General features: G+C 38.4%; 1 protein-coding gene and 1 long non-coding RNA gene across 3 annotated transcripts in view; one reads left to right on the top strand and one right to left on the bottom strand.

Moving 5' to 3' along the window:
• smtna (smoothelin a) overlaps positions 1-4,342 on the top strand; it is a 7,611-nt gene extending 3,269 nt beyond the window's left edge. For both annotated transcript variants that reach the window (XM_061926771.1, XM_061926772.1), the window contains exons 6-8: positions 3,152-3,266; positions 3,343-3,494; positions 3,562-4,342. In XM_061926771.1, coding sequence (XP_061782755.1) covers positions 3,152-3,266; positions 3,343-3,494; positions 3,562-3,709 — 415 coding nt within the window. In that variant the 3' untranslated portion in view covers positions 3,710-4,342. The remainder of the gene's footprint in view (positions 1-3,151; positions 3,267-3,342; positions 3,495-3,561) is intronic.
• On the bottom strand, positions 2,538-11,512 carry LOC140677463 (uncharacterized). The gene is made up of 2 exons (XR_012049259.1): positions 11,435-11,512; positions 2,538-3,667 (listed from the first exon to the last, which is right to left on the bottom strand). It is a non-coding gene; the product is annotated as an uncharacterized lncRNA (long non-coding RNA).
• Between the last annotated feature and the right edge of the window lie 322 nt (positions 11,513-11,834).

Raw genomic sequence — 11,834 nt, 5'->3', positions numbered from 1 at the left:
TAATCCTTATAGCTGTTCCTCAGTAAAGTGCCAGTATTTATTCCAGTCCGGTCCTACTTCAACTCTGCCTGGCAACAAGGGACCAAACGCTTCACAATATTTTTGTCATGAATTTCCATTTCCTCAAATAATGAAACATTTTTTTTTTTTCTATTTTACAATTTATTTATTTTTTTTTTTAGTTCAGAGTTTAAATGTTTTGACAGCTTTACAGATGCCAGGTGTGCTCTGCAGACACTTTTAAGGACAATAACACATAGTAAAAGTAAGTACATGAACCAATCTGTTTCACACGCCTGGCATTTATTTGGGGTATGGCGTCGAGTAAAATAGCTCAAATAAATTAAAAAATCATATAAAAAAATGTGCCTGGTGATTAACAGAGGCCAAAATATACATTTTTTAATATTAAAAGGTGCCTGGTGATTAATTGGGGTATGGTGCCTATTAAAACTCCCCCGTTTTAATACAAAAACGTGCCTGGTGGTTGTTTGGTGCATGCAAGCTAATAAAGTTGAGGCAGAAATTACAATTTTTTCATTTAGAAACATGCCTGGGGATTATTTGGGGCACGGTTTCTATTAGAACAGAGGCAACACACTCTTTTTTTAAATATAAAAGCAAGCCTGTTGATGTAATGGGCTATGGTGTTTATTAAAACAGAAGCCAAAATTCCCATTTTGTCATTAAAAATGTGCCTGGAGAGTATTTGTGGTAGGGTGTCTATTGAAACAGGCCAAAATTCACCCCTTTTTTCATATATAACATGCCTGAGGATTAATTGGGGTATGGCGTCTATTTAAAAAATGGCTAAAAATCCCCTTTTTTTTAATGTAAAAACGGGTTATTTGCTGCATGCAGGCAGCTAATAAAATCGGCGCAGAAATTCCCATTTTATCATATAAAAATGCTTGGGGATTAATTGGGGTATGGTGTCTATTAAAACATAGGCTAAAAAATCCCTCTTTTTAATTTAAAAAAAAATGTACCTTGTGGTTATTTGGTGCATGCAAGCAGCTAATAAAATTGAGGCAGAAATTCCCATTTTTTCATATAGAAACATGCCTGGGGATTATTTGGGGCATGGTTTCTATTAAAACAGGCAAAACACTCTTTTTTTAAATATAAAAGCAAGCCTGTTGATGTAATGGGCTATATCGTCTATTAAATCAGAAGCCAAAATTCCCATTTTGTCATTAAAAATGTGCCTGGAGAGTATTTGTGGTAGGGTGTCTACTGAAACAGGCCAAAATTCACCCTGAATGGCGTCTATTAAAACAGAGGCCAAAATTTCCCCATTTTTTTCTTCATATAAAACATACCTGGGGATTAATTGGGGTATGGCATCTTTTAAAACGGTGGCCAAAATACCCCTTTTCTCATATAAAACATGTCTTGGGATTAATTAGGGTATGGTGTCTATTAAAACAGAGGCCACAATTTCCCCTTTTCTCATATAAAACATGCATGGGGATTAATTGGGGTATGGTGTCTATTAAAACAGAGGCCACAATTTCCCCTTTTCTCATATAAAATATGCCTGGGGATTATTTGGGGTATGGTGTCTATTAAAACAGAGGTAAAAAAATTCCCCCTTTCTCACATAAAACATGCCTGGGTATTAATTTGGGTATGGCATCTACTAAAACAGTGGCCAAAATTCCCCTTTTTTCATATGAAACATGCCTGGGGATTAATTGGGGTATGGTGTCTATTAAAACAGTGGTCAAAATTCCCCTTTTCTCACATAAAACATGCCTGGGTATTAATTTGGGTATGGCATCTACTAAAGCAGTGGCCAAAATTCCCCTTTTTTTATATTAAACATGCCTGCGGATTAATTGGGGTATGGCATTTATTAAAACAGTGGTCAAAATTCCCCTTTTTTCACATAAAACATGCCTGGGGATTAATTGTGGTATGGTGTCTAATTAAAACAGTGGCCAAATTACCCCTTTTTTTTTTTTTTTTTTTTACATAAAACATGCATGGGGATGAATTGGGTTATGGCATTTATTAAAACAGTGGTCAAAATTCCCCTTTTTTCACATAAAACATGCCTGGGGATTAATTGGGGTATGGCGTCTATTAAAACAAAGGCAGAAAATTCCCCTTGTCTCACATAAAACATGCCTGGGTATTATTTGTGGTATGGCGTCTATTAAAACAGAGGCCAAAATTCCCCTTTTTTCATATAAAACATGCCTGGCAATTATTTGGGGTATGTTGTCTATTATAACAGTGGACAAAATTCCTTCTTTTTTTCTCCACATAAAACATGCCTGGGGATTAATTGAGGTATGGCATTTATTAAAACAGTGGTCAAAATGCCCCTTTTTTCACATAAAACATGCCTGGGGATGAATTGGGGTATGGCGTCTATTAAAACAGAGGCCAAAATTCCCCCTTTTTTATATAAAACATGCCTGGGGATTAATTGGGGTATGGTGTCTAATTAATACAGTGGCCAAAATTCCTTCTTTTCTTTTCCACATAAAACATGCCTGGGTATTAATCGGGGTATGGCATTTATAAAAAAAACAGTGGTCAAAATTCCCCTTTTTTCACATAAAACATGCCTGGGGATTAATTGAGGTATGGCATCTATTAAAACAGAGGCCAAATTACCCCCTTTTTTTTTTACTTACATAAAACATGCATGGGGATGAATTGGGGTATGGCGTCTATTAAAACAAAGGCAGAAAATTCCCCTTGTCTCACATAAAACATGCCTGGGTATTATTTGTGGTATGGCGTCTATTAAAACAGAGGCCAAAATTCCCCTTTTTTCATATAAAACATGCCTGGGAATTAATTGGGGTATGGTGTCTATTAAAACAGTGGCCAAAATTCTTTTTTTTTTTCCACATAAAACATGCCTGGGGATTAATCGTGGTATGGCATCTATTAAAAAAGTGGCCAAAATTCCCCCTTTTCATATAAAAACGTCCCTGGTGATTAATTGGTGCATGCAGGCATTTATTAAAACAGGGGCCATTTTTTATTCATTGTTATTACATAAAAAAAAGACGTGCCTGGTGATTAATTGGGGTTGGGCGTCTATAAAAGCAGAGGCAAATGTCTCCTTTGTCCATATGAAAACAGTCTTGGTGACTTATTGGGGTATGGCGTCTATTTCTTCTGTCCTCAGCAAGGCAGGTCCTGCTCAAGCCAGCTCCAGAGGTCCGCCCTCCACAGTCCCCAATGCTAAGAATGTCAAACAGATGCTTCTGGACTGGTGCCGGGCCAAAACCGAACCATATGAGGTCAATATGTCCACTCTTGCTGGCTCGTGTCCTAGTGCTGCTCTGCTCACTTCTGTCTACCGCATCCAATTGAAAGGGGGTGAACATCCGGAACTTCTCCTCCAGCTGGAAGGACGGCATCGCGTTCTGCGCCTTGGTGCACCGCTTCTACCCGGACGCCTTCGAGTACTCGGTCCTGAACCCGCACAAGCCCGGGGACAACTTCCAGCTGGCGTTCAGCACGGCAGAGTGAGCCTCCCGCCGTCTCCGTCCGGTCCTCGTGTTCGATACCACTTGTGTTCTCTCTCGTGCGCAGGAGGCTGGCGGGCTGCCCGCCTCTGCTGGACCCGGACGACCTGGTCCGGATGGAGGAGCCCGACTGGAAGTGCGTGTACACGTACATCCAGGAGTTCTACCGCTGCCTGGTGGAAAAAGGCCTGGTCAAAACCAAAAAGCGTGCGTAGGGCGTCAAGAAGCCAGGTGCGAGGTGAAGATCATCACACCAACGTATTTACTGGCATTATGCAGCGTCAGAAGGTTGATGATCTCCAATGAAGGCGGAGTCGTGCTCTCATCAGCACCTTTTTCAACCCAGAGACGCCAACGGAATAGCCAGATGAGCTGCATTTGTCTCCTTTGACCACTAGATGGCACTAGATGTGATATATGTTTATTATTGTGCTGCGTCCAACCGGGTGATATTTCTCATATGTTGGTTTCCTTTGGCTTGATGAGAGGGACAAGATTTGACATCCAACTGTAATGACTCATTGCTATTATATAGACAGCGAGTGAAAACATTTAATACCACATTTTCATAAATATAACAGGTAAAAGAAGTCATTCACTGTGTGCATTTATCAACCATTAATACGTCTTAAACAGCATACTTGCCAACCCTCCCGAATTTTCCAGGAGACTCCCGAAGTTCAGCGCCTCTCCCGAAAACCTCCCGGGACAAATATTCTCCCGAAAATCTCCCGATTTTCAGCTGGAGCTGGAAGCCACGCCCCCTCCAGCTCCATGCGGACCTGAGTGAGGACAGCCTTTTTTCATGACGGGAGGACAACAGGGTGACAAGAACTAAATCATCCAGACTAGAGATAAATTGTATTATTATGTTTATTTTACCTAAAAATAAATATATTTATTAATTTAAAAAAAAACTAAATACATTTTTACTATATTTTGCTAAAAACATCAAAAGTAATTGTATTTTTATTTGTATTTTTTCGTGACTCCTTATTACATCCAGCCATAGAATTATACATTAATATAAACATATTTGAAATAATTGATTTTAAATGATCATAATAATTCATTCAAAATGACCATATTTAATTATTAAAATAATTGCTTGTTTATCAACAACTTTAGCATTTTATTCATTACATTTTGAAACTCTCAGAAGCCAAGTTATGTTATATTCCTTAATATTTATTTATGCAAGTTTGAAGTATTAATTATCTAAACACAGTTTTGTTTGCATATTTTCAGGATGTAGATATCTATATATATATATATGTATGTATATATATATATATGTATTAAATACTTGACTTGGTGAATTCTAGCTGTCAATATACTCCTCCCCTCTTAACCACGCCCCCAACCACGCCCCTCCCCACTCCCGACCACGCCCCCACCTCCCACCTCCCGAAATCGGAGGTCTCAAGGTCATACTTGCCAACCCTCCCGAATTTTCCGGGAGACTCCCGAAGTTCAGCGCCTCTCCCGAAAACCTCCCGGGACAAATATTCTCCCGAAAATCTCCCGATTTTTAGCCGGAGCTGGAGGGGGCGTGGCCTCCAGCTCCGGCTAAAAATGCAGACCTGAATGAGGACATCCTTTTTTCACTACGGGAGGACAACAGGGTGACAAGAACTAAATCATCCAGACAACAGATAAATATTATTATTATGTTTATCTTACCTAAAAATAAATATATTTATTAATTTAAAAAAACCAAAACGAAATACATTTTTACTATATTTTGCTAAAAACATCCAAATTAATTGTATTTTTATTTGTATTTTTTCGTGACTCCTTATTACATCCAGCCATAGAATGATACATTAAAATAAACATATTTGAAATAATTGATTTTAAATGATCATAATAATTCATTCAAAATGACCATATTTAATTATTAAAATAATTGCTTGTTTATCAACAACTTTAGCATTTTATTCATTACATTTTGAAGCTCTCAGAAGCCAAGTTATGATATATTCCTTAATATTTATGCAAGTTTGAAGTATCAATTATCCAAACAGTTTTGTTTGCATATTTTCAGGATGTAGATATTTATATATCTATATATATATGTATGTGTGGGGGGGAAAAAAATCACAAGACTACTTCATCTCTACAGGCCTGTTTCATGAGGGGTTCCCTCAATCATCAGGAGATTTTAATGGAAGCATTCACATACCATGGTTTATATAGGGCACAGAGTGGGTAGGTACAGGCTGGCGTAGGGGCGTGGTGATTGGCTCATGTGTTACCTAGGAGGTGTTTCCGTCTGTGGCGGCATGCTGACACAAATTTCGCTGCGCTTGTTGAGGGATGACAGGTCTGGACGGTATATAATAAACAGGCGCAACAAGCACAGCGAAATTGTATCAGCATGCCGCCACAGACGGAAACACCTCCTAGGTAACACATGAGCCAATCACCACGCCCCTAGGCCAGCCTGTACCCACCCACTCTGTGCCCTATATAAACCATGGTATGCGAATGCTCCCATTAAAATCTCCTGATGATTGAGGGTACCCCCCCTCATGAAACAGGCCTGTAGAGATGAAATAGTCTTGTGATTTTTTCCCCACACATACATATATTGCGCTCTACTACGGTATCGAGCACTATTTTTTGGATAACCTTATTAAGACATATATATATATATATATATATATATATATATATATATATATATATCCATCCATCCATCCATTTTCTACCGCTTATTCCCTTTGGGGTCGCGGGGGGCGCTGGAGCCTATCTCAGCTACAATCGGGCGGAAGGCGGGGTACACCCTAGACAAGTCGCCACCTCATCGCAGGGCCAACACAGATAGACAGACAACATTCACACTCACATCCACACACTAGGGCCAATTTAGTGTTGCCAATTAACTTATCCCCAGGTGCATGTCTTTGGAGGTGGGAGGAAGCCGGAGTACCCGGAGGGAACCCACGCAGTCACGGGGAGGACATGCAAACTCCACACAGAAAGATCCCGAGCCCGGGATTGAACCCAAGACTACTCAGGACCTTCGTATTGTGAGGCAGATGCACTAACCCCTCTGCCACCGTGAAGCCCTATATATATATAATAAAATAAATATATATATATATATATATATATATTTATTTTAATATATATATATATATAATAAAATAAATATATATATATATATATATATTTATTTTAATATATATATATATATATATAATAAAATAAATATATATATATATATTTTTATTTTATTTTATTTTATTATATATATATATGTGTATATATATAAATATATATATGTGTATATATATATATATATATATATATATATATATATATATAGCTAAAATTCACTGAATATCAAGTATTTCTTATTTATATATATATATATATATATATATATGTATATATATATATATATGAAATACTTGACTTGGTGAATTCTAGCTGTAAATATACTCCTCCCCTTTTAACCACGCCCCCGTCCCACCCCGACCACGCCCACCCCCCTCCCCCCACCTCCCGAAATCGGAGGTCTCAAGGTTGGCAAGTATGACTTAAATCATGAGTGTCTCAAAGGGCTGCACAAGCCACAACGACATCCTCGGCTCAGATCCCACATCAGGGCAAGGAAAAACTCAATGGGACAATGAGAAACCTTGGAGGGTTTCATAAATCTGACAACACTGTGTGCATATGTGAACCTTTAACACATTGACATGTATTGGAAAACAAGACAAAATATACTATAATAAACTATAATGAATGTTTTATATTCTGTGTACTTAAATGGGGAAACCTTTGATAAAACATTGTTATAAATACAAACCCCGTTTCCATATGAGTTGGGAAATTGTGTTAGATGTAAATATAAACACCCCTTTGTCCACAACTGCGTGAGCAAATAGTCAAACAGTTTAAGAACAACGTTTCTCAAAGTGCAATTGCAAGAAATTTAGGGATTTCAACATCTACGCTCCATAATATCATCAAAAGGTTCAGAGAATCTGGAGAAATCACTCCACGTAAGAAACCAACATTGAATGACCGTGACCTTCGATCCCTCAGACGGCACTGTATCAAAAACCAACATCAGACTCTAAAGGATATCACCACATGGGCTCAGGAACACTTCAGAAAACCACTGTCATTAAATACAGTTGGTCGCTACATCTGTAAGTGCAAGTTAAAGCTCTACTATGCAAAGCGAAAGCCATTTATCAACAACACCCAGAAACGCCGCCGGCTTCTCTGGGCCCGAGATCATCTAAGATGGACTCAAGCAAAGTGGAAAAGTGTTCTGTGGTTTGACGAGTCCACATTTCAAATTGTTTTTGGAAATATTCGACATTGTGTCATCCGGACCAAAGGGGAAGCGAACCATCCAGACTGTTATCGACGCAAAGTTGAAAAGCCAGCATGTGTGATGGTATGGGGGTGTATTAGTGCCCAAGGCATGGGTAACTTACACATCTGTGAAGGCACCATTAATGCTGAAAGGTACTTACAGGTTTTGGAACAACACATGTTGCCATCTTTTTCATGGACGCCCCTGCTTATTTCAGCAAGACAATGCCAAGCCACATTCAGCACGTGTTACAACAGCGTGGCTTCGTAAAAAAAAAAAAAGAGTGCGGGTACTTTCCTGGCCCGCCTGCAGTCCAGACCTGTCTCCCATCGAAAATGTGTGGCGCATTATGAAGCGTAAAATACGACAGCGGAGACCCCCGGACTGTTGAACGACTGAAGCTCTACATAAAACAAGAATGGGAAAGAATTCCACTTTCAAAGCTTCAACAATTAGTTTCCTCAGTTCCCAATCGTTTATTGAGTGTTGTTAAAAGAAAAGGTGATGTAGCACAGTGGTGAACATGCCCTTTCCCAACTACTTTGGCACGTGTTGCAGCCGTGAAATTGTAAGTTAATTATTATTTGCAAAAAAAAAACAAAGTTTATGAGTTTGAACATCAAATATGTTGTCTTTGTAGTGCATTCAACTGAATATGGGTTGAAAATGTTTTGCAAATCATTGTATTCCGTTTATATTTACATCTAACACAATTCCCCAACTCATGGAATTGGGGTTTGTATGATACAATAAAAAAAAATGTGTGTGCATATATCAGTTATTCTCAAATAGTGACACGCTTTATCAGTATCATGCACAACATGCTCATTGTCACCAGTAATCTTGACTTCCTCATTTTAAGATAAAGCACAAACTGTTGCATTCATTTTGTTACGTAAGTTAAAGTTTTTTATATTGTGCTCCTGAGTTAAATTTGCTCATCAATTTGTCATTAATTATTGCGTTAATTTTTCCAGTATCAAATAGTTTTATGTTGGTCAAAAGTTTAAACAAGGTATTTTTTTTACCCTGGCAAAATGATGTACCATTAAAGAATAAAAACTGTGTTAATAAAGTTATTCTTTGTTGTAAATTGATTCAGATGTCTCTTTTTGTTGTTGTCTTTAATGTTGATATGGATACAATGTTATGCAGAGGTGTACTTATAACAATTCTACAGAAAAATGTAAATAATTGAGAATCATTAGTATGGATGTAACCATATATATATATATATATACACAGGTAAAAGCCAGTAAATTAGAATATTTTGAAAAACTTGATTTATTTCAGTAATTGCATTCAAAAGGTGTAACTTGTACATTATATTTATTCATTGCACACAGACTGATGCATTCAAATGTTTATTTCATTTAATTTTGATGATTTGAAGTGGCAACAAAAGAAAATCCAAAATTCCGTGTGTCACAAAATTAGAATATTACTTAAGGCTAATTCAAAAAAGGGATTTTTAGAAATGTTGGCCAACTGAAAAGTATGAAAATGAAAAATATGAGCATGTACAATACTCAATACTTGGTTGGAGCTCCTTTTGCCTCAATTACTGCGTTAATGCGGCGTGGCATGGAGTCGATGAGTTTCTGGCACTGCTCAGGTGTTATGAGAGCCCAGGTTGCTCTGATAGTGGCCTTCAACTCTTCTGCGTTTTTGGGTCTGGCATTCTGCATCTTCCTTTTCACAATACCCCACAGATTTTCTATGGGGCTAAGGTCAGGGGAGTTGGCGGGCCAATTTAGAACAGAAATACCATGGTCCGTAAACCAGGCACGGGTAGATTTTGCGCTGTGTGCAGGCGCCAAGTCCTGTTGGAACTTGAAATCTCCATCTCCATAGAGCAGGTCAGCAGCAGGAAGCATGAAGTGCTCTAAAACTTGCTGGTAGACGGCTGCGTTGACCCTGGATCTCAGGAAACAGAGTGGACCGACACCAGCAGATGACATGGCACCCCAAACCATCACCCTACCATGCAAATTTTGCATTTCCTTTGGAAATCGAGGTCCCAGAGTCTGGAGGAAGACAGGAGAGGCACAGGATCCACATTGCCTGAAGTCTAGTGTAAAGTTTCCACCATCAGTGATGGTTTGGGGTGCCATGTCATCTGCTGGTGTCGGTCCACTCTGTTTCCTGAGATCCAGGGTCAACGCAGCCGTCTACCAGCAAGTTTTAGAGCACTTCATGCTTCCTGCTGCTGACCTGCTCTATGGAGATGGAGATTTCAAGTTCCAACAGGACTTGGCGCCTGCACACAGCGCAAAATCTACCCGTGCCTGGTTTACGGACCATGGTATTTCTGTTCTAAATTGGCCCGCCAACTCCCCTGACCTTAGCCCCATAGAAAATCTGTGGGGTATTGTGAAAAGGAAGATGCAGAATGCCAGACCCAAAAACGCAGAAGAGTTGAAGGCCACTATCAGAGCAACCTGGGCTCTCATAACACCTGAGCAGTGCCAGAAACTCATCGACTCCATGCCACGCCGCATTAACGCAGTAATTGAGGCAAAAGGAGCTCCAACCAAGTATTGAGTATTGTACATGCTCATATTTTTCATTTTCATACTTTTCAGTTGGCCAACATTTCTAAAAATCCCTTTTTTGTATTAGCCTTAAGTAATATTCTAATTTTGTGACACACGGAATTTTGGATTTTCATTTGTTGCCACTTCAAATCATCAAAATTAAATGAAATAAACATTTGAATGCATCAGTCTGTGTGCAATGAATAAATATAATGTACAAGTTACACCTTTTGAATGCAATTACTGAAATAAATCAAGTTTTTCAAAATATTCTAATTTACTGGCTTTTACCTGTATATATATATATATATATATATATATATATATATACATTGTTGGGAAATATTTGATCAATTAAAGTAGATTTATTGTTATAAAGTCACTGTTTTTGTCACATTTAAAAAAAATAAATAGCTCATATAAATGTTGTGTAATAATTGACATGTTTTTTCCAATACACACTAAAAAATGTTGGGTTAAAAAATAACCCAACTGCTGGTTCAGAAAAGGACGAACCAAGTCTTTGAGTTATTTTAACTCAACATTTTGGGTTAATGTTTTTCAACCCAACTTTTGCGTGGAATTGTTTAACCAAAAAAGTTGAGTTATGATTGTCATGTCTGTGTAATCATGTTTTGTTTTAAGTCATGTTTTGTTTAGTTTCTGGCTTTTCACTCCCTTGTCTTGTTTGCATGATTACCCATTAGTTTCACCTGTTCCACGTTTGGACTCTTGTTTGTCACCATAGCGACCATTAGTTTTCACCTGTCACGTCACGCACCTGTTTCGCGTTTTGAGTCACGCACCGGTTTTCGTTAATCATGTCTGTTATTTAAGCTTTTCATTTTCTGTTGTTCGTGCTGGAGTCATAGCCTTTCTAACCCTGCTATCCTCGCGTTTTCAAGCCCTGTTCACGGTCCCATGCCACAGTAAGTGTTTTGTTATTTTGTGTTCAGTTTCTGCCTTTGTGCAAGTTTTGTTTTCATTCGCCAAGTTTTTTTTACCTCCGCCAAAGTGCGCGCTTTTCGTTTATTCTTTGTTTGATGAATAAATCATGTACCCACCTTCAAGCCATGTCCGATCCAAATTCTCTTGCATCTTGGGAAAACAAAAACTCCACAGTCCAAGTCCTGACATTATGACTCCAGCACGAACAACAGAAAATGAAAAGCTTAAATAACAGACATGATTAACAAAAACAGGTGCGTGACTCAAAACGTGAAACAGGTGCGTGACGTGACAGGTGAAAACTAATGGTCGCTATGGTGACAAACAAGAGTGCACAATGAGTCCAACCGTGGAACAGGTGAAACTAATGGGTAATCATGCAAACAAGACAAGGGAGTGAAAAGTCAGAAACTAAACAAAACATGACTTAAAACAAAACATGATTACACAGACATGACAGAAATGTCAGGACTTGGACTATGGAGTTTTTGTTTCCCCAAGATGCAAGAGAATTTG

This window comes from Nerophis lumbriciformis, linkage group LG32 (genome assembly GCF_033978685.3).
Source record: "Nerophis lumbriciformis linkage group LG32, RoL_Nlum_v2.1, whole genome shotgun sequence".
Taxonomy (NCBI): domain Eukaryota; kingdom Metazoa; phylum Chordata; class Actinopteri; order Syngnathiformes; family Syngnathidae; genus Nerophis; species Nerophis lumbriciformis.
This window is presented reverse-complemented; position numbering and strand designations above follow the sequence as displayed.